The sequence below is a fragment of the Mirounga leonina genome, unplaced genomic scaffold, assembly GCF_011800145.1.
Source record: "Mirounga leonina isolate KUSES-001 unplaced genomic scaffold, KU_Mleo_1.0 Mir_178, whole genome shotgun sequence".
NCBI classification, from domain to species: domain Eukaryota; kingdom Metazoa; phylum Chordata; class Mammalia; order Carnivora; family Phocidae; genus Mirounga; species Mirounga leonina.
Window position 1 is genome coordinate 7,540,705 of NW_023270464.1, and position 27,971 is coordinate 7,568,675.

At 43.8% G+C, this 27,971-nt stretch overlaps 1 protein-coding gene across 2 annotated transcripts in view; it reads left to right on the forward strand.

The window, feature by feature from the left end:
- MTMR10 (myotubularin related protein 10) overlaps nucleotides 1-27,963 on the forward strand; it is a 51,953-nt gene extending 23,990 nt beyond the window's left edge. For both annotated transcript variants that reach the window (XM_035023962.1, XM_035023963.1), the window contains 11 exons: nucleotides 4,427-4,517; nucleotides 11,443-11,614; nucleotides 12,265-12,352; nucleotides 12,434-12,522; nucleotides 14,436-14,566; nucleotides 15,784-15,853; nucleotides 16,928-16,998; nucleotides 19,485-19,654; nucleotides 20,749-20,919; nucleotides 24,743-24,925; nucleotides 25,496-27,963. In XM_035023962.1, coding sequence (XP_034879853.1) covers nucleotides 4,427-4,517; nucleotides 11,443-11,614; nucleotides 12,265-12,352; nucleotides 12,434-12,522; nucleotides 14,436-14,566; nucleotides 15,784-15,853; nucleotides 16,928-16,998; nucleotides 19,485-19,654; nucleotides 20,749-20,919; nucleotides 24,743-24,925; nucleotides 25,496-26,092 — 1,833 coding nt within the window. In that variant the 3' untranslated portion in view covers nucleotides 26,093-27,963. The remainder of the gene's footprint in view (nucleotides 1-4,426; nucleotides 4,518-11,442; nucleotides 11,615-12,264; nucleotides 12,353-12,433; nucleotides 12,523-14,435; nucleotides 14,567-15,783; nucleotides 15,854-16,927; nucleotides 16,999-19,484; nucleotides 19,655-20,748; nucleotides 20,920-24,742; nucleotides 24,926-25,495) is intronic.
- Nucleotides 27,964-27,971: the final 8 nt, after the last annotated feature.

Here is a 27,971-nt window from a genome sequence, read left to right on the forward strand (position 1 = left end):
CCAAAGCTTACTGGCTTCATGAGTTAAAAACAAGAATTCTAGCATTTTTTTTTATTTCAAGTGAAAGTTTTCATCTAAAATTAGGTAACAGTTGGGAAGTTACAGCTTGATTTTACCTCCCGGAATTTTTGAAAGCTAAATTTTCTCTGGAAATGCTCTGATTTTATAAGTCGTTTTAAAATGACCAGATGCACATTCAGAGTTCTCTGGTGGGTAAACCACTGATTAGCTTTGAAATACCAGAAGCATTTATATTTCTGTTTGAAATATGAAATCTCGAAATGCTAAATGGGTTGACATTTTGTTAAATATTACTCTATAACCTTCTGGTAGTCTGGTTGGTGTTGCCTAAATTGTGTTATGACAAAATTAGATGACACTGTGCTCCTGCATCCGTTAGCATTCATCCTCATCCTTGGTCTGTCACAAATAAATGAGGATGTTTGGGACAGATCTGTATAAAGCAAGAAGGAATTTTATATTGCAGAACTGGATGTCTAGCCTCAAAGCAACTGGGAGCCACCCTTTCCTTTTGAAGAACCTCTTTTCGAAATGGCGGGGCAAAAAAAAATCATTTTTAATGATTTATCGCTTATAAAATATATATATATATATGTGTGTGTACATGTATATAAAGATGGTAAGTGAAACGTATGCCCTTTGTTTATACTTTATTCTCAGATTAGTTGATTGTGAACCACTTGTCAGGCATACTTTCTAAAAGTGAAAATTCAGCCCACCTATTTAAAGAATAAGTTGGCTTTTTGTGAACTGTCTTTTTTTTTTTTTTTCCCCTTGAATCTGAGACTTACTCCTTGGTGACTTTCAGACCACAAAATATAGGAAACCAGTTTTGTTTGCCAGTGTGCTAGAACTTGATTAGTTTGAGCTTCTCCAGTGCTGCGCCCCCAGCTGGTCTTAGAGGAGAAACCAGCTGTGGGTACTTCTGGCTTCTGTCCACAAGATTGTTCTTGGTCCAGAAATCACTTCAGAAGTAGTTTACTTTTTTTCCTCCAGTGAAATATTTACCATCATTGAATGTCTTTAATCCCAAGATAGTCTTTGTTCCCTATGACAGCCAGGGCAGAGGAACTATTTTCAGAAGCAGTTTTTAAAGAGGTAGAGTTTTTCTAAAAATTTTTAATGCTTATGGAGTACATTGCAAAATTAGGATAATTTTACATGAAAATGAGACCTTCTTTTTTAAGTCTTTCAAGCTCTTAGTGACAGAAGCTAAGAATGTGGACATAAGCTTTTTAAGGGGTTGTGTATGGAAAAGCTTGAGGGAAAGGATTCTTGGCTTTATTTCCCTTCTCAAAATGTCCTATATAACAACAGCATGAATGTAACCCAGATAGCACAAGTGGTATGTGCCTTTATCTGGGTCCCCAAAGATGCCCCTTGCTTAGATTACATAGAAAGAAGTTATACACACTTGTAATTACACTACTCAGCACCAGCTTTAGTTCATTTTGTGCCCCCCCCCCCCCCGCCCCCATCAGCCATTGTGCAGGTGATTGAACAGTTTCGGTTTCACAAGATTGTTACAGTCTTCTTGCAATGGAGATGCTATTAGACATACTCATTTGTTTCCTAACCTTTATAAATGTGATGTGCTATTCTAAAGGGCTTTTTAGAAATGGGCTACGTTGGGTTTGCCTAGCAGATAGGCTTTGTTTGTTTTTGCTTTGTGACCATAAACAACATACTCCATAATGATCTGTGAATTTCTTTTGTGTAAACAAGGCCTGTGGCTGCTTTCTAAATGTGTTAGACAACGTGATATGCTCGTTTCATTGGCTTAGAGCATTTTCCTTACTATGTTAGTAAATAATTTTGTCAACTAGTATTTTTAGCACAGCTGCTGTTGTGCACAAAGCACCTTCAGAAAGCTACTGAGGAAAAGCAAAAATGCAGAAGTCTTCAGGTCTTCACTCAGCTCTACACAGAGAGGTCTTTCCTGGTCTCCTTCTCTAAATTATTAACCCACTCCCTTCTCTGCCTCACCATAACACCTCGTATCCCTCCCCTGCTGGACTTTTTTTTTTTCCTTTAGCACTTACAGTGATGTCACTTACTATCATTTCTTGTTTATTTTGTTTCATGTCTGTCTTCCCCCCTCATGATGCCGGGGATCTGCGCCTGTGTTGTTCATTGCTGCAGCCCCAGGGCTTTGGATGTGGTGGATGCACAGGAAATACCTGTCGAATGAATGACAGAGGCAGCATCTCCCCTTGAGGGATTGAATTTAATGGTGGAAGTAAAACGAAGAGCCCCTATGCCCCTTTCAGCTACACTCAGAACTATGTCATGAATACTCTGAAACTCATTCAGCTACACAAGCACAGTAACGGAAGAGACCCTTTATATCAGAGCGGTGGTTGTTCAGAGAGAGCAGAAGGGTTTCTGCAGTTGATACTGTGAAATTGGCTCGGGCTAGGAGGGCCTGTGAAGAGATTGGAGTTGAACAGAGCAGGTAGTTTCCAGAGACAGCGTGGTTGGCTCCGCAGTGCGGAAGGATTTCCCGGGCAGAGTGTGGCGGAGGAGGCGGCTGGGAGTAAGGCAGGCAGTACGTGCAAATGTGTTGTTCTCTGACAGAAGACCACTGAGGGAAGGGATGTCTGGTAGAGGAGAGCCAGCTTGGTGAAGAATCAAGAATGAGAAGATTTCTTTTATTAGGCAGGTATCTGGGAACCACAGCAGGTTATCTGGGGAACAAACTTGTTGGTCAGAATTTCATTTTTAGAAGATACTTCTTAGGCATTGTGGATTTTTTTTTTCTTCCCAAAATGTAGGGAAGCTCACAGAGATGCCGAAAGGTGAGTATGGCTTAAGAATATGGCTGTGGTAGTGCAGAGAAATGGAACAAAAATGAATGATAATCTTGAGGAAAGTACAACGAAGCTTATAAACTACGTATGGTGCCGAGAGGAATAAGAAGTGGTCGAGGACTTCTTCAAGTACAGATTTCAGTACTTTGGCCGCTAGAAGAAGCTCTCTAGGGAAGACTTGGACAGATTAAGGATGGGAATGCAGATCACTGCCTCCTAATTGCATAAATGGGACTGTTCTGGAAAGCTTTCCTTGTAGTCAGTTAAATTGAGGTATTACATAAAAGTTTCAGGAATCTTTTGTTACTGTTTTTAGTCAAAACTAAAACTAGTGATAAACTCTGTCCTCTTATTTGTATATATATTCTAATTTAGTAAGACAGGAAACATTTATTCTATAGAAGTCTTTTAATAATATATTTTAAACAAGAACTTGACACATAGTTACCTGTTACTAGAATTTGCACCAACCCTCTCAAACACCACTAATCGACATGGACTAACAATGAACTAAACTTTTCCTGCTTGCTCACTGTCAAAAGTATATTGTTCTGGCTTAATGCTTTTCCTTCTAAATGATATTTAACCTTTTTAAGTAAGATCCTCTCTTCTCTCCTTTCGTATGTCTTAAATTTCTTCTTTCTGCTCCAATCATTTAAGAGTATTTTCTTCTGCAGTCTAGTCCAGGGCATTGTCAACATAGGGCACTGTCCATCCTTCCTTCTCTCCAACGGCAGTTGGGAATAATATCAACCGTATTTCCATGTATGGAGCTTCTGCAGAGGCCAGGCACGCATTAAGACAATTAATCCTTACCATAGCCATAGGTATTATCTTCATTTTACAGTTGCATAAACCAAGGCTCAGAGAGATGAACTGATTTCATACCATTTACAGGGCAAGTGTTTGGTAGACCATGGGATTCAGTTCCTGATCTATTCGATTGAGCACTTTCTCCACCCTAGATGTAGTCTCAAACCATTTTCTTAAACACAGTTGTTTTTTTGTGTGTGTTTTTTTTTTTTTTAATTTACCTCTTTGAGCCACCCTGTACTTTTGGGTTTCTTGCTAATTTTCATTTTTTGTGATTGTAGCTTTCCTATTAAGTCTAGATTTTTTTTAATCCATGAGGTATGAACATTAAAATTTCATACCTTACATTAAGCCTTCAAGATTGCTGGTATTAAATCATTATAGTCCACCAAAAATGAAACTTTTTTTAATCCTTTCTTTAGGAATACATATGTATATATATATACACACGTCACTGCCTTTTTGGAGAATGCTTCTTTAGGTTTCAGGTTTCTTTTTTTGAATAAAACTACTTTCCTGTTGAAATTCAACTCAGCAAACACTTACTAAATACCATGTACTCCCTAAAGATTATAAACAGTGTCCTGGGGGCACAACAATGAATGAGATACCTGGCCTTAAGGAGCTCTTTCACATTCTAGGTTTAACAGAAAAAACATGTAAATAAGTATCTATAATCACTGGCCCACCCAGGATGATGCTCCCAGTAATCAAGGCCTTATTGTACATTTCATTTAAATAAGTGTGTTAAAATCAAATTCTAAATGTAGAATTTTTCCTAGGTATGCCTTGCAATAGCTCATTATTCCCAGCCAACAGACCTCCAGCTACTCTTTGCATTTGAATATGTTGGGAAAAAATACCACAATTCAGGTAAATATGAAAATATTAAATATTGTGACTAACTTTACATTGTTTAAATTTTATTCTTATGTTTATCAGAGGCTTCCAAGTACATGAGCTTTAATGATTGTAGAATTATTAGCTTCATAACTGCTAGAGAAGAAAGCACTATATACTAAAAGAGACAATATTTGTTAGATTATTTCTTAGAAAGGGACCAGGAAGAACCTGTAAGCAGCTATAAACATAGGCTTATAAGAATCATGTGAGGTCTAGGGGCGCCTGGGTGGCTCAGTCGTTAAGCGTCTGCCTTCGGCTCAGGTCATGATCCCAGGGTCCTGGGATTGAGCCCCGCATCAGACTCCCTGCTCTTTGGGAAGCCCGCTTCTCCCTCCCACTCCCCCTGCTTGTGTTCCCTCTCTTGCTCTGTCTCTCTCTGTCAAATAAACAAAATCTTAAAAAAAAAAAAAAAAAAGAATCCTGTCAGATCTTTTACCTATGGTCCCTGGCTTATATTTTGTGGTGAAGAAAGATCCCCCTCCTCCCACTTTTAATTGATAGCTTGAGTTGAAATAATCTCATCTTTTAAAGAAAACTGACAGAAAATTAAAAGGTACTTGAAATGCATGATGTTTTCTGACAGTGTGATTTCATGCAAAAGCTAAAGTGGTTAAACTTTTTAGTGGAGAGATCATCGAGATCATCAAAATACTGACTTTATATTTCTTAATAAGATTGATGAAAGGAAGAGGAGTGTTTGTCCAAAGGACAAGTATATTCTAGGCAGTTTTTGTAAAAGTAAAGTAGTACTATTCATATGCTTACTGAATATGTAATTACTCAGTGATGACATCACCAAGGAAGATTCCAGATGATCATGTAATTCTGTACATTTCTTATATGCAAATGTAATTTTAATCAGCCATTTTTAAAAAACCTCATAAAAGGATAGAGGAGAAAAACAAAGGGGTCATGTCTCTTATTAGCCACTTGTGGATTAGGGACCACACATCGACTCAACCTACTAAGGTACATGTTCTCCCACTATTATGGAAGAAAAATAATTATGTATTTACAAGGAAAGATCAGTTCACTCCAACATGGTCTGAACAGGGATCTTACAAATTATTAATTGTACTGGTCTTTCATTTTATTATCTCAAAACATACTGTAGTAATTTAATCTATGAAATAAAAGCATATTTGAGTATCACTGTATTGTAAATACATTAAGATGTAGGAACAATACAGAGTATCTGCAGGTGCATATGGTATAAGTGTATTTTCACTACTTTAAAAGATACTTGTAAACACCATAGAGATGGTATGTGAAAGTCATGCTTTGCAGAAGGAGTAGCTTTTACCATACGGTGCTCTATTTGTAGAAATTGGAAGACAAAGTATTTGTAACTTAATTTTTCTTAGCAAAATGTAACCAATTGTAACTTAGGCTTGAGCAAAATAATTAATTTTTGAAGTTTATTTCTTAATATAAATTATAAAATTTACTTATTGTCTAAACATAAAAGTATTGTAGATCCTGCACTACTCATTAGGTGAATATTTCTTTGGATCATCATCAAGCTACAGACCATGATCATCAAGGTTATTTTCAATAAGATCCTCACCCACACTTGCAAGAGAGTAGCTGAAATGAAAGTTTCAAGAGGTCCAAGAGTTCTAAGAGTCTTTGATTCTCACTTAAATTTATTATACAGATCAATTCTTGATGCTATTTTTTTTTCTAATAGAAATGATTCCGTCCAGGATATAGATCTATGATTTCCGCAGTAATGTAATGACCTGAGCTCAGCAAAGGCAGTAAACTTCATCATGCGTTTGGGAACCTGATGCCTCCTCTAGTTATTTTTCAGTTTTCCTCATCCATTCCTTATGGGCATCTCTGGGTTAATAATACTGCGAATAGTTATTCTACCCATAGCTCTTCTACTACTGGGTTTTCTTATTTACATGAGTCAGTTCTGTATGTCTTCTTATATGTAGCTTGTTGATAAAATTTGATAATTAATACTTAAAATATTCAGGAACACTTTTTTTATTACATCCTTCAGTCACCTCCTGCTTTGATAGGTACTTCATAAACCTAACACTGGGCCAGAGTTTTGTTAAGATTCCTCCTAGGGTAACACCCTTTAATATCCTTCCGTGCTGTTGCAGAAGCATAAACTGCATCCTTAAGATCAAAAGAAGCCTGAACTGTCCACACACTGCAGTCAGAATTCATTAATTTGTGAGTGAAAGATGCCCAATAATCCACTCTTGAACTTCTGGATGCCACCTTGATTCATTGGCTGGATTAAAGAATAAAGAAGTCCTTTTTGCAGGCAGGTAGGTGACAAAGCTGTTTCCACGAATAAGATCTGAAGTTAGAGGATGTCCCCTGCAGTTACCTAAGGAAAGAATCTTTGAGATGGCCTTAGGCACTCTGAGGGTTTCTTCCATGTTCGGCATCCCTTGAGTGAGAACACCATCTCTGCAGAGCTCACCAGTCATCCAAGTAGTTCTGTGAGGATCCCGAAGTAAAGGGACGGTGCATAGCACTGGGACCCCAGGCGTGGAGCCCCTCAGGGGGTGCTGGCACAGACAAGCACAGTGGTTCTGGTTTTTTTCTTTTATAACTTGAAAGAAACCACAAGAACTCTGCTTTCCTCAGTCAGGTTATTATTGGGCAAATAATGTCACAAAAGTACAGACTGATCTTTGTGATAAAATTGATAAGATGTCAGATTATGCTTTCAGTCTGAAAAAGTTGGGACGCCTGGGGGGCTCAGTCAGTTAAGTGTCTACTCTTGATTTTCGGCTCAGGTCATGATCTCAGCATGGTGAGATCGCGAGCCCCACATCAGGCTCTGCCCTGGGCGTGGAGCCTGCGTAAGATTCTCTCTCTCCCTCTTCCACTGCCCCTCCCCCTCTCTAAAAAGAAATAAAAGACAACCTCATGAAGTTATCTGCAGCCTCAGTGTTAGCAGCTCTACTCCATGGCAGACATTGAGCTTGCAAATGCTGTGATGTAATCTCAAGTTGTGTAGTCTCATGACAGAAGATGTACATTTTCAGTGGTTTATTTTATTTTGTAATTTTATCTTTTTTATTAACAAAGGCCTTGGTATTAGATTTTCCATTAAATGCTTATTTGAAAACCACTTACGGAGTATATAGTCCATTTGAAACTGTAGAAATTTTTGAAGTTTGTTGCCTGTCAGTTCTTTGAAGATTCTCAAGTGTAGCTATACATGGTTGTGATTGATCCTTTGGTCTCTTGAATACTGGTGGTTCCCATCCAGCCTCCTGTATCAGAATCCCTGGAGGAACTTTTAGAAATGCAGCCATCCCAGCTCTTCCCCAGGCCCAAAGTCCAAGTCCCCCAGTTAGAACCACTAAGTTGACTCACCCTGTTGAACTGAACATCACAGCTTTGTTTTTACCCTTGTCATCCTTTATGACTTGATTTCTGCAGTATCATCAAAGTGATAGGCTTTCTTCTCATTTGTTGACCACTTTTATTGTCTTTGCTGTTGTTTGAGGCCATTCTAAATATAGATGGGGCTAGTTAAGTGGATAATTTCAGCACAGCATGGGATTAGACTTCTGAACTGTGTCGCAGAAGATAGCCAGGGTGGGGCGCCTGGGAGACTCAGTCGGTTGAGCGCATTCAAATACTCTTGATTTTAGTTTAGGTCATGATCTCAGGGTCCAGGGATCAAGCTCTGTGTTGGGCTCCGAGCTCAGTGGGAAGTCTGTGTGAGGATTCTTTCTCCCTCTCCCTCTGCACTCCCCCCCCCCGCCCCCGGCTTATGCGCACGTGCTCGCTCTCTCTCTCTCACTCTTGCTCTCAGACAAATAAATAAATCTTAAAAAAAAAGAAGAAGAAGAAGAAGATAGCCAAGGTCAGGAGTGCTCACGATCTAGTTTTCACGTTTAGTTGGCTGAGGAGCTGTCCTAAAAGCTCAGGTACCTCTCAGGAAAGCTGGATCTTCCTGAGATGACTGATTTTGCCAGTTTGTTGCTGCACCTGTTAGTAACCCACTTGTAGAGCAGCCACAGGCATCAGGCCTCTGGGACTTTCTGGAAGGCATTAGAATGTCCAGACTCTCTAATGCCAGATTAAGTATCTGCCATACATTCTCTAATAAGCTCTCACTGAAGACGATGTAGAATATGTAACCTAGTCCTGGTTGTTGAGAAACGGACAACCAAAACCTGTAAAATAGTAAAACAGTGCAATATCCTGTAGTTTTTCCTCACCTGATGTTCAGAAAATTTGTCTTTTTGTGGTTAGATCTTGAGATTAAATCTTGGCTAGAGAAACAGTCTCATAAACTGTATGTTCTCAGCCTGGCTTACTAAAGTCTGTAACTTCAACACACTCAAAAGTATTCAGTTCTAGACTCCTAGTTGAGGGTATCCTGCCAAACTATTTACACAGCTCTTTAATAATGATGAATGTGCTCTTTATACTTCTTTTTTGGTGGTGGTTGTCTCATTGCGTGGCAAGGACCTCTGGTACAATGTTGAATAGTAATCAGGATAGCAGGCATCATTTCTGTTCCGGATTTTGATGAGGATGATGTTTACTATGTGTTTCTGGTAATTACCCTTCATCAAGTAAGGAATTTCCCTTTTATTCCCAATTTACTGAAGTTTGTTTTTTTTTAATTATGAGTAGGTGTTGAACTTGATCAAATATTTCTCTGCACTTTGAACTGATCATATGGGGTGTTTTTTTCCCCTTTAATTTGATCATATGATGAATTACTTACATTTTCTAATGTTGAATAGCTTTCTGTGGTTTTGGTGTTCTGGAACACTGTGTAAAGTGACAGTTGCCTGGACATTCCAGGAAGGTTCTTCATCCGGGAGAGATTACAGCTCTCAAGTTCCTCAGCATACTTTCCAGTTGTAGCTACTCTGGAGAAGGCTTTAAGATGGAGTGGCACTCCAGGATATGTGCTTGGCTTTAGCCTTTTAATATTAAACAAGCTCTGCTGAAATCAGAATCACTGGGTAATTCTGATGCCACTTAAAGTGTAAAATTCAGAATTCCTAGCATGGTGCGTAAGACCCTTTCTAATCTAGAGTAGCACTGTCCAGGGAGGGAAATGTTCTCTCCTCTGCACTGTCTGGTATAGGACCCACTAGCCACATGCGGCTGTTGAGCACTGGAAATGTGGCTGGTACAACTGAGGACCTGCATTTTTTATCTTGTTTCAATTTAAATCCCACATGTGGCTAGTGGCTACTGTTTGGGCAGCAGAGGCCAAGGGTCTTGGCCCCACCTCATTTTCCAGCCTCTCTTCCACCATCCCTTGCATCCCTCATGCTCTAGCTGTATTTCATTACTTGATGTTATACAGTTATACCGTGTTTTTTGTGTTCTGCTCTGCCCAGCATGCCTACCTCCTCCTCATCTCACCAGCCACCTGGCAACATTTGGCTCATTCCTTATGTCTCTGTTCAGGTGTGGTCAGATCCTGGGGCCTCTCCTGCCCCAGCCTCCATCTCCAATGAGCGCTCTCATTGCGCTTGTACATCCAGCTCACTGTGACCGGGGCTGAGCTTACCCTCCACTGTCTTGTTGGTGCTTTCAAGATACAGATAAAACCTTACTCATTTTTTAATTTTCAGGCCTTAGCACATGGGAGGCTCTCCAAAAATACCGGTCTTGCACCAGGTATTAATAAATGGTCCACAGAAGTGGGCATGGCATGTTCGTGGGACAAGGAAGGGGTTTCCGTAGCTATGGGGGAGCATGGGGTTTAGGCAGTAATGAAAGGTCAGGTTGATTAAGAGCTTTTTAAGCAAAATTGTTTTGCTTCAGGAAGTTGGAAAATGAGCCTGAGGGAAAGTTTGGGACAAGGGTATAGCATCATGAAAGCATGATTTTGGGGCATTGTGTCCTGTGCAGGCTGCGGGCTGGTTTGAGTGCTGCAGAACGTCGTGTCGCGGAGGTCAGGCCGGAGACTTGCCACCACCGTTGCGACCTGTAGCCGTGAGACGCAGGACCAGGAAAGATTGTGCCGTCTGTCACCCCAGTTTGCCAGGGTACATCAGGCTGACTGCTGAGACGCTCTCTTTCCCTCTGGTCACTCTGCTGGCCTTCCTGAGGCTGTGGGCATCTCCCAGAGGACAGCAGTTCTCAGTGAGAGAGGGCTCCTTGCTAAGGAAGTTCAAGTGTAGGCCCTCTGCTGAAATCCCCAGGTGGGAGTGGCCCTCTGGTGGAGTACAAGGAACCCTTGTGAGCTTATCAAAGGAAAATTGAGTAGATATAGGAGACCAAGAATTTTATAATGAGCCGTAGAAAAGAGTGGGGCATCAATATTAGAAGGATGAAAGATTTGGTCGAGAACAGACATGATCGGATGCGTTCATTGCTCCAGGCAAAACATGTGGAAAAAATGAACAGTGATTTGAATTTACCCCACAGTTTAGGGCAGGGGGATGAGGGAGGCTCATGAATGGCTTCCATGGAATGGTAGGGATAGAAGATCATGGAAAAGGAGAAAATCTGGCCAGCAGGCATTGTTCATCATTTTGGGAAGATGGTCAGTAACAGGGAGGAGGGAAAAATGCATGTAGATGGCACAGTAGCTGGAGTGGTGCAGCTTGGTCAAATGAAAGTCTCTTCAGAATCAAGGTGACCTGTGTTTGAAGGTAGGCGAGAGAGAGCCAGTAGAAGGACAGAAAAGTTAACGGTGCTGAAGGAGTCAGGCAAGAGCTGGATGAGGACGAGACAAAATGAGTTCTGACAAGAGGAGGCTGCCTCTTCCTCAGGAGCGTCGGGAGCAGTCGGAACATCTGAGGGAGACTGGAAAGACGCGCAGGGAGGAGCCGTCCCATCCGAGTGTGTTCCTGACAGGAGGCGCTGAGAGAGGAGAGGGCATGTGGGACGAAATGTGACCGTGAAACAAAACTAATAATACTGCTTTTTCTCGTAGCCAGTAAAATTAATGGAATGCCCTCAGGAGGTGGCCGGGGGGCTGGTGGTGGCAGCATCCAAAACACTCCGCTCTTCGAAACATACTCAGACTGGGACCGAGAAATGAAGCGGACAGGTGCTTCCGGATGGAGAGTTTGTTCTATTAACGAGGGTTACATGATATCCACTTGGTAAGTCCAGTTTTAACAACCTTATTTATAGCTGGGAATGACTTCTTATGAATAAGAATCAAACTCTGCTCTCTGATAACTTTATCACGTTACCGTGAATAGAATATTTGTTTTTAGTAGTGCTTTCATGAATATTTTAAAGATAAGGGAAGAAGAGAGAAAGGAGGATGTGTTACGGCGCAGTGAGCCTGCCCACTAGGAATTGCTGTCCAGACACCCAGACTCCACCCTGGAGTCTGGGTGTCTTTTGGGGATGAGAACGGTTAGAAGAGGGAGATAAGGAACTAAAGCTCCTTGGATTTGTGGGTCTGGTTTGGTTTTGTCTTTTGTGCCGTTTGTCCTTACCCATAGAGAACAAAGGTGGATATGTTTTTCAGAAACTGAATACATCTTTGATTAAAAATCACTTCGGAGAATATTTCAGACATCTCCTTTGGATAATTTCCTCTGCTATAATTATAAGTTTTGTGGTAATTGACCAAATGATACAGGTTTTAGAGCTGTCTAGGGTCAGCCTTGTCTTCTATGGTAGATGCCATGTGGCCGCCAAGTAGGGTACACATTAAATGGGGATAAATGTGTATATATGGGATCTGCAGAGCACACTAATCTGCCTAAAGCACAGGAACGGTTTGCTTTTTCTTCTCCAGCCTTCCAGAATACTTTGTAGTGCCAAGTTCTTTAGCAGACCAAGACCTGAAGATCTTTTCCCATTCTTTTGTTGGAAGAAGGATGCCAGTAAGTGATGTCTGTTGGGTTTCATTCACGTCAATGTTCTTTTCTTCTCCCGGTCAAGTAAAGGCTCTGCTTCCCTCCTAGCTCTGGTGCTGGAGCCACTCTAATGGCAGCGCTCTTGTGCGAATGGCCCTCATAAAGGACGTGCTGCAACAGAGGAAAATTGACCAGAGGTAACCAAGACATGGCCATTGTTACTTTGGACATTTTTAGTTGTCATAAATGAGTAAACTCCTGACTGCTTGAAAATAGTTGGAAAACGGCATAGTTTTATTAGTTAGCACCGTATATTCTACATAAGAATTACCATTTTTGAAAAAAATGTACATATATTAAAATTAACATTTAAGTTATACTAAATATAACTTAACTCTTTGGCTTATAAGACACTGGAAGATCGGGACGCCTGGGTGGCTCAGTCGGTTAAGCGTCTGCCTTCGGCTCGGGATATGATCCCAGGGTCCTGGGATCAAGCCTCACGTCGGGCTCCCTGCTCAGTGGGGAGCCTGCTTCTCCCTCTCCCTCTACCCGTCCCCCTGCTCTGTCTCTCTTTCTCCCAAATAAAAAAAACCTTAAAAAAAAAAAGACCCTGGAGGATCTTAACATTGCTGACATCTTGCTATAACAGTGTCGCCTTTAGCATACTTCCAAAGTGCAGTGATTTCCAGTTGAGATATTTCAGGATAAATCAGACTTTTCTATTAGTTCAGTGTGTCTTAGGTCTTAGAGTCACAGTAGCTTAGATGGTGGTTTTAATTAGCTACCACAAAGAAGTTTGGCGTCGCCTGCTGAAGTCACCAGTGATCTCCGCGTCGTTAAAGCAATAGGCATTGGGCAGTCGGCGGGCATCACTGCTGGTCTGTCTGTCCCTAAAGCGCTCTGAGTCCTAGGCGCCTGCTCCTTCGCACTCTCCTCTAGCCCCTCTTCCTCACCGGCGCTCTGTGCCCTCTGCAGCCCTGGCTCTGCAAACATGACCTAGAATCTGTCTGAGGCCACTGCTTCCCAGTCTGTATTTCCTTCCTACAGAAGCCCATCTGTGGCTGTGGCTTCAGTGACCATCAAATTTATCTCTCTAATGGGACATCTTCCGTGGAAGTCTCAAAGGCCCTTGAAACTCATGATGTTCAAACTCAGACTCCAGCATACAGGCACCACGCCTTCTCCCAGCCATTGTTCATTCAGCACTCAGGAAATACCTGCCATATCAGCATACTTGTTCAGTACTCTATAAACGAGGAGCAAAGGAACAGATCTTAGAAAACTGGCTCAGAGAGCCTCAAATTGTGTATCACACCCTGTTATGAGTAGAGCCAGGTCTTAGGGTGTTTTCCACACTGCCATACCTAAGAAAGCCATGTTTGCTGAAGCAAATAGCCGGCAAGTGACCCGCAAACGAGCCTTCAGGTTTCTGGAAAGGACGGTGACTGGCTTCACGTCATCTCTGACGGAGTTTTTACCTCGGTCCCGTTGAAACTGACCTGTCTGTTGTGTCGGGGGCGCTGCTGGGCCAGAGTTCATTCTGGACCCTCACAGCCAGTGCACGTTTCGTCTTTTAACTTTATTAAGTGCGAATTGTTTTAATTCCTTTGTTTTTCCAGCTGTGCCACTCTTCATAAGTAAGACACGTTCTCTGCGCTGTCCAAGCTCTCTCCAGCCCTTTCTCCTTAGACACATCAGCTCAGCTCCACTGGCCTTCTCTAGGTTTCTGCACAGCCAAGCTTGGGTCCACCACAGGACTTTTGCCCTTACTGTCCCTCTGAGTTTAGAACACTTACCCACAGATCTTGCATGGCTCCTAGGCATTTGGGTTTTGGCTTCAGTGTTGTTTTCACAGAAAAGCCTTCCCAGCCACGTGACTTGAACTAGCCTGCTTCCACTCGGTGGCGCCACCATGGCATTCACGCCAGCCTGTGACTTTCTCATCTACCCTCCCACCACCACCAGGCTCGGAAGCCCCGTGAGAGCAGAGGCCCCACCGGTCTTGTTCATCTGTCTCCAGCTCTTAGAGTAGTGCCTTAGCCCATAATAGATCTTCAAAAAATATGTGTGGCATGAATGAATGACTCAAGGATTTTGTCTTTACTAGGATTTGTAATGCAATTACTAAAAGTCATCCACAGAGAAGTGATGTTTACAAATCAGATTTGGATAAGACCTTGCCCAATATCCACGAAATACAGGCGGCTTTTGTGAAACTTAAGCAACTATGCGTTAATGGTAATTTCATTTTTATTTGTGTGTGTGTGTGTGTATGTATGTATGTATGTATATAGTGAACTGGGGATACAGCATTGCATGAGATATGTCAGAAAAAGTGACATTCCTTGAAAATATAGAAATAGATATATTTAGGTAGAGGCTCATTGAAATATCTATACAAATTATCGTATGTGACAATATCAGAAGCTCTCAGAAAATGAAGTTTAAACTGCTTTTTGTTTTGGAGGAAAGAAAGAAACCAATGAAATCACTTTCAAAGCGTGAACTGTTGTGGTAGGATCCTTTTGTAAAAGTGCCAAGAGAACGACGAGCTACCTTACGGACAAACATATTAAGATTTTAATGCAGACAGTTGCGTTTTGAGATACGGGACTTGACACGGATTTCAGACAGCCGTGTTGTAATCTGTGCGGCCTTGGAGTTCTAATCATGTGTTTGAGCAGGTGCTTCTCAGGTGCTTTCAGTGTGTCCCGGGGTGGGTGTGACTCACACAAAAGCATCTTTGGCGAGAAGTGAGTCCTCCCTGAAGGGCACCCAGAGCCTCCCGTTACCCAGGAGCCAGGAAAGGCAGTCACTGGGGCGGGTCTGCAACAACGAGGGGGCACTGGCCTGGAAGGAGAGCTGGCGGGGGGTTGTTAAAAAAGTACAGTGACATGAATGATTATCAGCCGTCTGATAAGTGGAATGTGAGTAGAGCCTGGAGTTCGTGAGGTGAGAGACACCTTGAGACAGGCCAGGCAGGACTGGGGAGGGCATGCAGGCCCTGCCGGGAAGGTGCCCTCATTCCTGCCGTGGTCACGGAAACCATGCGCGGGAGGCAGTGCGGGCAGCAGGGGAGGGGGAGAGAAGCAGGGAGGGCAGGGCTTGCAGGCAGGAAGCTGTGAGTGGGGGCTCCAGAATCCAGGCATGGGCTCATCAGGAAAGCGGGAACCACTGGCTCTTAGGAGGATTTCCCTGAGAGCCAGAGTGAAGGAAACCAAGGCCCAGGGGAATCCTTGTTTTGTTTTTTATAGAATCATAACATGTCTCTTCATGTTTATATTGTTAAATGAAAATGCATAATACTTTCTTAAAGCCAGCTTTTAAATATGGAAAATCTGTGACATGTATCGCTTAAAACGTGACCACATCAAATTGTTTAAAAAGCCTAAACGTGTGTATACATACGTTATATGTATGTGTGTATGTATATATAATTGGCATATTTATTGCAGAGCCTTTTGAAGAAACTGAAGAAAAATGGTTGTCTTCACTGGAAAATACTCGGTGGTTAGAATATGTAAGGTTTGTACAACTACTTTCCTTTTTTTTCCCCTTAACTTTTATTTTGAAATAATGACAGACTCCCAGGAGGTACAAAAACAGTACAGCCCTCCATGTACTCCTCACCACCTTCTCCCAATGGTAATATCTTCCATAACTAGAATATGCTATCAAAACCAAGGGGGACAGGTGGCTCAGTCGGTTAAGCGTCTGCCTTCGGCTCAGGTCATGATCCCAGGGTCCTGGGATCGAGCCCCGCATCGGGCTCCCTGCTCAGCGGGGAGTCTGCTTCTCCCTCTCCCACTCCCCCTGCTTGTGTTCCTGCTCTCGCTGTGTCTCTCTGTCAAACAAATAAAATCTTTAAAAAAAAAAAATCTTGGGCGCCTGGGTGGCTCAGTTGGTTAAGCGACTGCCTTCGGCTCAGGTCATGATCCTGGAGTCCCTGGATCGAGTCCCGCATCGGGCTCCCTGCTCGGTGGGGAGTCTGCTTCTCCCTCTGACCCTCCCCCCTCTCATGTGCTTGCTCTCTCTCATTCTCTCTCTCTCTCAAATAAATAAATAAAATCTTTAAAAAAAAAAAAATCTTAAACAACAAAACAAAACCCAAGTCATAACAATATATAGACCTTACTCAGATTTCACGCATTTGTACGTGTTTCCGTGTGTGTGTGTGTGTGTGTGTGTGTGTGTGTGTGTGTGTGTGGCGTTCCATGCATCTTTATTGCGCACACAGGTCATGTGGCCACCACGGCAGTCACGATGGAGAACTGCTCCGTCACCACAGGGCCCTCCGTGCTGCCCCTTCAGAGTCGCATTGCCACCCCCGCCGCTTGGCAACCACTGATCTCTGCTCCATCTCTGTGTTTTGTGATTATGATTTCAAGAATGTCATGTAAATCACCCCCCTTTTGATAAAAGGGTTCATGAACTTCCCTGATGTAAAAATCAAAATGTACTCTGTTGAAGAATCACATAAACACTGATGAAATTCATAAAGGTTATTGAGAATACAGTATAGAGAAAGATTAGGTGTGTTTGATTTCAAGTACTTCGAAACTGATTTTTTTAATAGTATTCTTCCCTTTCTCTTTTCAGGGCATTCCTTAAACATTCAGCAGAGCTCGTGTATGTTCTAGAAAGCCGACACCTCTCCGTCATCCTACAAGGTAATTCGTTACTGAAAACACTGGTCGCCACGCCAGGCAGCTTGGTGACTGTCGCATTCCAGGCAGTCACACGACTCCTGGCCGTCTCTTACTGACGACGGTGCCACCAGACACAGTACAGCGTCCGCACCTCCGTCGAGGACAGCCCTGCTAACGGCTGCAGGCAGGAGACTAGAACGGAGTCCAGTTTTCTGCCCTGTGTTAAACCTTCCGTCCTGTAGTGTGAGAAGGGCGGGTCACAGCTCCGCTGGAGTCGTACAAAGTGTTAATCTTGGCAGAGCGTCCTTTCTCTCTAACCTTGCTACGTTTCAAATTCATACAAATTTTAGTTCATATGCCTTTGGATCACACTGGATTGGACTCTAAAGAAATAGTTTGGTATCAAAAAATTGAGTTGAATAGCTAATGTGAATTTTGTCTGATGTTTAGGGAGGAGTGAATCGTGCAATATAAAAATATTTCAGTTAAGGATAATTATATGTGAAATAACTTTACAGCTAAGAGAATTTCTAAGCTTACTGATAATAAAGTTTCATAAACCATGAACTACCTTATTTTATGATATATTCACATTGCATAGTTTATGAATATGCTACGCTACTGAAGCTTACAGAAGTATTTTTACCAACTGTCAAATTTAACTGACTTGAGCAAAGTAAAGGATATTTAAAACCCTTAGGGGGAGAAAAGAATAGTGATGCACTATTTCAAGTAATCCTTAACCGATGCAATCAGTGTTATTTAATTCACAAATGCATGCAGAGCCCAGCAACCCAGTAATCTCTCCTCTCAGCCAGTGGGTGTTCTCATCCTATTGCAAAATCCTACTTTGCACATGTCTTGAAGCATTTGTTATAATACAAAAGGCTTAAAAGAGATACTGAGGCTGCATTTTACTAACACTTTCTTTTAGAACCTGTTTTTGAAATAGCTTATTGAGGTATAATTCACATACTGTAAAATTCACCCATTCTGAGTGTGGGAATCAATAATTTTTAGTAAATATACAGAGTACATGTAGAGTTCAGAGTCCAGTTCTAGAAATTTTTTATCACACCAAAAAGATTCCTTGTGGGCGCCTGGGTGGCTCAGTTGGTTAAGCGACTGCCTTCGGCTCAGGTGATGATCCTGGAGTCCCGGGATTGAGTCCCACATCGGGCTCCCTGCTCAGCAGGGAGTCTGCTTCTCCCTCTGACCCTCTTCCCTCTCATGCTCTCTGTCGCTCATTCTCTCTCTCGCAAATAAATAAAAAAATCTGAAAAAAAAAAAAAAAAAAAAAAAAAAAGATTCCTTGTGTCCCAGCCCCAGACAGCCACTAATCTGCTTTCTGTCTCTGTAGATTTGCTCTTTCTGGATGTCTCATATAAACAGACTCATACAGTATGTGATCTGTTGCTTCTTGCTTCTTTCATTTAACATACATGTTTTTGAGGTTCATTCATGTAGCATGTATCAGCAGCTTGTTTCTTTTTATTTCTGAGTAGTAGTCGTTTGTGTCAATACCACATTTTATTTATACATTTAGTTATTGATGGACATGGGGTTGTTTCCATGTTGTGGCTATTACGAATTCTGCTGTGAACATTCATGTAAAAGTCTTCATGGGGAACATACGTGTTTCTTGTGGGGAGGTGCTTAGAAGTGGCATTGCTCAGTTCTAGGAGTTACCATCCTTAAAGAATGATGTTGGTTGTGGGTTTTCATAGATTCCTCTTACCAGGTTGAAGTACCCTTCTATATTCCTAGTTTGCTCAGAGTTTTCATCCAGAATGAACTCGGAATATCACATAGATGATTTTTATGCATCTGATGAGATGATTATGTTATTTCTATCATTTATTTTATTTATATGAAGTACTACTTTGATTGTTAGATAGATGTTAAACCAACCTTGCATTCCTGGAATAAATTCTTGTGTTCATGAGATAATTTGATTTGCTCATATTTTGTTGATGATTTTATAATCTAATTACAAGGGATACTGGTGGACAGTTTTTTTCTGATTTCTTTGGCTGGCTTTGATATCAGGATATTTACTGGCATCATTGAAAAGGACACCAGCTATAAAAGATGGGAGGAAAATGTTTGCCACCGTTTCAGATGATAGTGGGCAGTCCCATCCCCCTCATTCACTTCGGAGTCACCATGTGGAGTTGCCAGTAGAAAGATTACATTATATTTAATATTCTTAGGAAACAGAAGTAGAATGGACTCATGAAAGAGTTCCACCACAAGCCACTGAAATGTAAAAAGTGTGAGGGCTGTGCTCTAGTTTCTGGAAAATACTCATGTATAAAAGACTATCTCCCATTAAACACTAATTGATCTGAAAGTCTGTAGTGTTTTAGAGTTGCTGGAATCCAGTGAACTTTCCTAACTTGGATTATTTTGAAGGAGCCTAAGCACAGAGTACTGTGTTATCCACTTTACCCTTTCTCTCAGCATTTTTCTATGTAGTAGTCATTTTCTTTCCATTTTCTTGACAGAGGAGGAGGGAAGAGACTTGAGCTGTATTGTAGCTTCTCTTGTTCAAGTGATGCTGGATCCCCATTTTAGGACAATTACAGGATTTCAGAGTCTGATCCAGAAGGAGTGGGTCATGGCCGGATATCAGTTCCTAGACAGATGCAACCACTTAAAGAGATCCGAGAAAGAGGTAACGGAATCGTAATGCTCATTGGGAGGGAGTCTTTAAGTGTGCACAAGATAAAACTCATGTCATCGTGTGAAGAGGTGTTCTGTCTGTAAAGAGACGAGGAGCCTTTTTAAATACTACATTTGGTACCCCTTAGCTTCTTAGTCTAACGTTGGGTTCCAAATTGATGCACTTACGAAGATGACTGTAACTATATAGGTAAAATTCAAAAAAAATTGTTGCATTTCTCCAAGTTGAAAACTACTTAAAAAATCTGTATTATCTCTTCTGCAAAGCAGATAACGAGCACATTAGGTATTTTGAAAAATCAGATTTGGAATATCACATTTTCTTAAAATGGGGCACATGTGTGGAGAATGGAAAGTTGGCGAAGGACATCTTTGTAACAGCTATGGGCATAGTGGCCACCGTGGGTGCAGAGGTGAGAAAGCTGTGAACAAGCCTCTCCCGGACGTGCTTGTTTCAGAGAGCACAGTCTGACTCGTAGGGTCTCCATAGGGTCTCGTGTTTAACAACAAGCCGCACCATCTGAGGAAATCTCAGCAGTGACTACTTCACTTTTAAATTGCTGGGACTCCCAGATACAGTCATTGATCATCAGCTGCTGTACTTGGGGGTCCACCGTGTGACCTAGAGGCTAATGCCAACCACTTCCTGAAACTCTGGGGAGTTTTCTGGTTGCTGAGCCTGCACCAGGTCCACCAGAAGTGAATTACAGAAGTCGTTTCTTGCTTTGGGATTATTGTTTCTTTTTTTCTGTGTTCTAAAGAATTATTTCCAGGACAGACTTAATCACATCTTTTAGTGTCCCCCATTCATACAGTGACACCTGCCTGTTGACTTCGCCATTTCAACTTGATAGGCTTCTTTGGCAAGCAAGGGCTGTGATGTTCATGGCCGTTGAACCTACTTCTGAGCTTTGACATAAGCCGTGTTTAATCTGTCTGCATATCCTTGGCTCAGGTTAGGAGCCAAGTGTTTTAGCTGAGATATTTTCTTAGTAATCTCTTCCTTAACATGAGCCATAAATTTGGAAATAAATGGGAACCGAAGGACAGCATTAAATGTTCCCACTTTCTGTCTGTGTCTGCCAGTGTCCCTTATTTCTGCTGTTCTTGGATGCCACGTGGCAGCTCCTGGAACAGTACCCGGCGGCCTTCGAGTTCTCGGAGACGTACTTAGCAGTGCTATACGACAGCACCCGCATCTCCCTCTTCGGCACCTTCCTCTTCAACTCTCCTCACCAGCGGGTGAAACAAAGCACGGTAAGCGAGGTTGTGGCGATAGCGACTTCTCTGTTTGTCTTACCCAGCTTTATTGAGGTAGAATTAAAGTACACTCAGCTGCATATTTAAACTATGTAAATTAAAACTGTCGTAGCTACCATTTTAAGCTGCAGTTTCTGAATGAATTATTTAAAGACATAAAAAATCTAGGAACCTGTTTCATTTTTATGAGTGAGCACTTCAGGTATTTTTCTCTGATGTACATTGTTCATAATAAACCAGTTTTTAGGGGCTCTGGGCTGGCTAAGTCGGTAGAGCATGCAGCTCTTAATCTCAGGGTCAGGAGTTCAAGCCCCTTGTTGGATGTGGAGCCTACTTAAAAAAAAAGAGAAAGAAAGAAAAAGAAAATGTGATATGTAACAATTAAAAAAATAATAACCAGTTTTTAAAGATGTAAATTATTTTAACCACCGTAAATGTTGTGCTTTTATATTTATGTTTTCACATTTGGGCTGTCTGGGTGGATAATTGAAAAGGTCCTGTTAGAGGACTTTTATTTCCTAGAATAAAAGCTGTACAAAGCAGGATTATTTTCTTTAAGAGTTCTGTGGAGAAGGACTGTCAGAGATGAAGGGTAGCCGTGGTGCTAGACGGATTCTCAGTGGGTGCTGGCTTACCCAGTAATCTCAGAATCTGTCCCACCTGCCATACAGCGTCCCTTTGGGGTAGGATTATCAGTTTCTAATCACATTTCATTGACCTAGAGGAAGAATCATGGCTAAGGAGGGTCTAAAGCCAAACTTGAGAATAACTTCCAATTGCCACTGGTAGAACCTTCTGGAACTACAGGTTCTGGCTCACCCACATTTGAACCAACAATGGGAATAGCTGGTAAACGCTGCGATAACCATTGAGAGAAACAGAAAGGGCAGCTCTTGTGGGCCTCTAGGAAGATTTTCTAAGAAGGGGGTTGCCTTCACAGGGAGCTGTGGGGTCCTCAGCCTTGGCGGTAAGGCCCTCGTCCAGGCGATGTGACCTGGATTAACCTGAGTCCTGCCCAAGGTCTGGGAGAATGGTGAGCCCAGGTTCCTCAGCTGTAAAAATGGATCCACCAAACTAACAGTATTACCTTTGGCCTCAGTCTGTGAATTGAAGACATTTTGTAAACTGTGAAGCATTATGCTACACTATTTCCTAAAGAAATGAATCGTTCTAGATGTGGATATGAAAGACAAAGTGCACTGGACATTTAAGGAGGTGATTTCATTCAGGCTGTTGCAATAGGAGGAACCTTATTAGTGAGGAACATCCCAAAGTAAAGGAGGGGACCTGGGGGCTTGTTATGAAGGCAGGAGACAGGAGACATGAGGGAGCAGGTCCAACCTCAGAGTAGGTGAGCCATGTCTCAGCCGTGCTCTCCAGGGGCTCAGGGTCGGAGAAACTCAACACTGTCATAGGGTGTTTATTTTAGGTTGGAGAGTTCGGGAAGGAGATTTTCATAAAATATATTCTCTGCTTCCCTAGAAGAACGTAACCTATCCCAGTCCCGTGCTGAGACCAGCGGTGGGCTTGGGCTCCTGAAGTGTGGGAAACTTTGTTCCTAAACTAAGTGGTCTGCGGGTTGCTCCTTTTCATTTCTTGTCCACTGAGCCGCCTCAGTGTTGGGCCCCTTGCTGTGCTGTGGGCAGTACTGCGCATGGCGGTGCTCGCCTCCTCTCCCTGCGGTGCCCCTCGAGCACACCCGTGCTTGCACCCAGGGATGCGTGCGCACGCACACACACGCACACACACACACATGCACACACACACACCATTTGAGCCTTCAGAATGTACACGAGGCTAGGAAATCAAACAGCCTTGTTGGACATAAAACCTTAGATGTAAAATGCCAGTCCATCAGCCTGGCGGTCCCAGTGACCGCAGTGCCTTGGGTGGGCGCTGCGGGGTGCGGGTCTCTGTGGAGCCCAGGTTGGCCTCCTGGAGACACTCACTCCTCACCCCGCTTCTTGGCTGGATTCTGGATGTGCCGACGTATGTTTACAAATAGATTTCTCTACAGGGATAAAAGTTAACAAATATTTTTTTAAAGTGTATCATCTGTTTTTCCTGGTCTGTGTTCCAGTGCTGTATTTTTTTAACTTGGCTTTTTTCAAAAGCTTTTTCTGGCAAATACTAACATTGGATGCCTCCCTCCTCGGCACTTCCTATTCATGATTTGGTGTAACAGCCAGACTGGAGGCCGTCGGTGCCTCCCCTGCCCTCCCTGAGAAACTGTCCTGATTTTTAGCATGACCACTGTTCTTAGTCCCTGCCACAAAGACGTTTCCTTCTTTCCTCCATTCTGAGGCCACCTTAGATACTCATCGTCAGGTACTGTTCGTGGAAAATCTGATCTTCTTCCTTGGAGATATTTTTAGTTTTCACATTTAAAAACAAAACAAAAAGGTAACTGATTTCTATATATTTTCCTAAGGGCCATTAAAATAGTTTGGGGTTTTTGTTTTACTACATTTCAGCTCTTAACAATACTTTTTTTTTTTTAAGCAAATGGGTGGTTTCTTTTTTTTTTTAAGATTTTTATTTATTTGTCAGAGAGAGAGAGAGAGAGCACAAGCAGGGGGAGCGGCAGGCAGAGGGAGAAGCAGGCTCCCTGCTGAACAAGGAGCCCCGATGTGGGACTCTATCACAGGACCTGTGATCATGACCTGAGCTGAAGGCAGACGCTTAACGACTGAGCCACCCAGGCGTCCCAAATGGGTGGTTTCTACATGCATATATATGATGAAATCTCAAATAACTAAAAAAAATTTTTTTTAATATATTTCGTGCTTAATGAGTTCAGTTTTACTCATTTGGAGTAGACAGTGTTGTAAACTGCCCTGTGCTGTTGGCTAGCTTCCCTGTTCCCTGCTGGTCCCCAGCCTGTGGTGGGGAGCCGGCCGCCTCACTGCAGCGCTGCTTTTCTGATGACAGTCTTTGCCTTTTTTTCTAATTTCCAAAGAAATTCTTGTTTTTTTGGAGAATACTGAAAGGTACAAAGCAGGAAATAAGAACCCATCATCTCCCACCATCCACAAAGTCGTATCTTGAGAGATTTCCTCCGGAGAGCTAATAATCTGCATACACCTGCTTGTGTCACTTGCCGAGATGAGGGTCATGGTTTGAGATGCTCCTCACCTCCTCCCCACGGAAGCGGTGGGCTGTCACCCCGCAGCGTTGTGCCGCTGGCTCGCCGGGCTGCCTGAGCCCAGAGCGGGCTGGAGGGGGACTCCGGGGAGCAGGGGGCCCGGCCCCCGAGCGTGGTCTTCGTGGGCTTGGCCAGACGCCGGGACTGTGCATGGTGGGGGGCGGATTCCCTCCTCTGTGCCCCTGGGCTGTGGTTCAGATACCGAAGGTCACTGGGTAAGTGAAGGGTGGCTGTCCACTTGGAAAAACGGGGTAAAATGGACGGCAGTGATTGCCATCTGCAGATTGTCCTGCATGTCCGTTCGCCACGTTTTATGCCCCGCGGGTAAATGCATAAGTGTGCGATCGATCATGTGCTCAAAGTAAAATGCGCCAAGTATAGAAGTAACTGCGTTGTAATGACGTACTCGTTGCTCGGAGGGCCCAGCTTCCTTGGTGGCTTCCAGAAGAAAACGCCCTGTCCTCGCTCACACAGCGTGCGGGGTGTCTTTCTGATCGTGGTGCCGAGAATGTCTCTTCTCTCAAAGCAAAACATGCTGCTCTCGGGGGCTAGAGTTGCTGCAGTCCAGAAAATGCAACTTAAATAGTGATGAATGGCTCGTCCCAAAAAAGGAATGTACTTAAACTCTTTTCATTTGGTATCTTTTCACAGATGTTCAAATATTTTGTTTTGCAGGAATTTGCTATCAGCAAGAATATCCAGTTGGGTGATGAAAAGGGTCTGAAATTCCCCTCGGTTTGGGACTGGTCTCTCCAGTTCACAGCGAAGGACCGCACCCTTTTCCATAACCCCTTGTACATCGGGAAGAGCACGCCCTGCGTCCAGAACGGTTCTGTGAAATCTTTCAAACGGACAAAGGTAAAGTACACAAACGCACTGACGCTGAAAACCTGGTATCTGCTCACACCGCACACGAGGCGTGTTTTCAGAACACCGAGTATTAGGAGCCAGGTCACTTCCCTTGACAGCGCTGCCGGTGCAGATTTTGAGGGATCATTCGCTTTGTAACGGAAATGACCCTGCCCTGCCTTTTCTTCTTGGTGCCTGAGGCCCGCAGAGCTCGCCCAGCCTCTAGGATTTGGCCGATAGGAGCTCGGAGCCTGGGAGGCCCCATTCCCGAAACCCTATCCCCTCGCCTGCTCTTTCTAGGAGGAGCCAGGTGTACATTTTTTCCTAACCGAGAAGTCTTAGAAATTTGCACTTAAGCGAATCACTGAACAGTAGGGATCCGGTCCGCACCCGACGCAGGCGAGAGCTAACAGCCGGAGTCCGGTCCTAGAGGCTGGAACCGCAGGGGACGAGGACTGGGAGGAGCGTCGCAAGGGAAGGGACAAAGAGTTGCGTTTTTCGTAGCGCCAGGCTTCCCCTTACTGCCTTCCCAGAACGGGGCGCCCCGGAGAGGTAATGCTGAACTCTCTCTCCCCCCAGAAAAGCTACAGCTCCACGCTGAGAGGAATGCCGGCTGCCTTCAAGAACGGCGTCCTCGGCGACCCAGACTTAGTCCCCAGGAGAAATTCGTTAATCCTACCGGCAAAGCCCGAGCGCCCTCAGCCCCCCGACGGCCGGCAGAGCGGGCTGGAGCGCTACTTCACCGAGTGGTGCTCCCGACCGGCCGACCTGCACGGCGTCCTTCTGCCGCACGTGTCCGGGCCGCGCGTGAAGCTCTGGAAGCTCTGCTACTTCCGCTGGCTGCCGGAGGCGCAGATCAAGCTGGGCGGCTTCATCACTGCCTTTCACAAGCTCTCCGTGCTGGCCGACGAGGTGGACGCGCTCAGCAGGACGCTGCGGCAGCCCCGGGCCGGCCCCCCGCAAGCCTGCCCTCCGGGGCTGGACAAGAGCAGGATGTACTTCCGGGCCGGCGGCCCGCACGACGCCCCGGGGACGCCGGACTTCCTCTCCTCCTCCTTTCCCTTCTCCCCCGTAGGCAACCTGTGCAGGCGAAGCATTTCGGGAACGCCACTAAGCAAATTTTTAAGTGGGGCCAAAATATGGTTATCTACTGAGACACTAGTAAACGAAGACTGAAGGGTCCGATTTGCTGAACGTTGGGAGGGAAGCCACAGACTTCTCCTCTGAATTAAAATTGCTAACCTAGGCATTTGAGGCTCTAAGAATTTTCTATGTCAGAATAACAGTGGAAATTTGCACTAATATTTGGAAACCTGTTGAATTAGGCTTCCTTCGTAATTTTTTTTTTTTAGAAACAGGCAGAACTTCTCTTTTTGATGGCCTCTTTTTGCCATTGCAGGTCTGGCCAGTTGTAGGTGATCTGGAGGCAGACCTTCCCCCACTCTTACTACTGTGAGCAAACCAGTTAACAGGAAAGTTAGGAAATTAGTGTGTAGTAGGTTTTCAAGATGCATCCGGTAAGCTCCCCCACAGGCGTTAGGAGGTATTCATAGATTTTTCCGGTCACTGTCCGTTCTCTGCGATCACCGGAGGGCTCAGTATTTCCAAGGCCATAATTTATTGTAGATCACCTTGTTTGGGACCGTAGATCACTGTGTTTTAAAATCCTGAGTTTGCTTTCACCTTCATAGGACTAATATGCACGGTTGACTTCGAAAGCATTTGCTGTAGATAATACCAACTTAGAAGTGCCTTTGACATTAATATTAATTAAGGTACGCATTAACACAAAGTAAACCACAGTTGCAGTTTTTAAAATAAGGGTGTTAAAAGCCTGCGTATTGGAAACAGGCTTTTCGCCTCGGAGCTTCCTGCCGGTAGCCAGGAGTCCCCCAGAGCACATTGCCTTCCCTCTGAGAGTCAGCGAGGACAAGCGGCCGTGGGGGGGGGGGTGCGCGTTGGCGGGACCGCGGCCGGGGAGAGTGCTGTCCGCCAAAACCCTCCCGCAGAAAGAGCCCGCTTGCTCCCGGGCGTTTGGGGCGTCGCCGTCTAGGCCCAGGGTGGTAGGGGGTCGCGGACACTTGCCCCTGGCGATCACTAAGGCGGCCGTGAGTCCGCTCGCCTGTGCGGAAGGCCCTCCTCCCCCGACGAAGTGCCTGGCGGCGCCGTAGAGCCAACAGGGCAAATGACAGGGCACTTCTCTCAAAAGACCGCCATTTCCGTGTGGAGAGAAGCCCCCCGCCCCCCGGCCTCTGCCAGCCGTGCGGAGAGGGAGAAGCGCGCACGCAGGTGTGTGGGGGTCACCCCGTGGGACCGGACGCGAGCGAGCGCTGCGGGCTCCTTAGGGCGGCGGCCTTCACCCCTCCCCCCGATGCGCACCCCCAGGCCCTGTTGACCGGTGGATGTTTTCAAATTGGGCTGTTACTTAGAGTTTCTTCATTAAATGCCGTCTTAAGCTTTACAGAAGTTTTGCAGTGAAGTGGTTAATCTTTTCTAAAACAAGTTTTTTCAGAGCAGTGTCTTACTGTCACGTGTAATGAATAGCGGTTTCTGTTTGAATTATTCGCCTTTTTAAGATTGATGTCTCTGGACTTTGAGGACAGAAGTTTTCATAGAATGTCTTCGGAAATTCATCTGTGGATAAGCCCAATGTTTTTGCCAACCTAGGCCTGGAAAGTCGGGGCTTTTCTCAGTAGCACTGTTACTACTAAACGTTTTATAGTCCCTGATTGGAAACCAGTCCCAGGCGCCTTAAAATCCCACAGCGTATCCTGCCACAGAAGGTGTCATAATTCTCCCTTTTTGATTAAGCTGCCTTTTTATTATTACAAATTATTCTAAACTGGGGGGGTTTTGGAGACGGATTGTTGAGCATTTGTATCTTTATACTTCTCTTTCCTCACACATTTATCTCAACTCCTTGAGCAATTTTTTTGTTAATTTACAAGCTTAAAGGAGATTAGGTACTATCAATACTGTTTTAAAATAGAAAATGTGCATATTTTTGTATGATAATCAAACGTAGTAAAATACGGTTTTTCGTTTTATTTTCGCT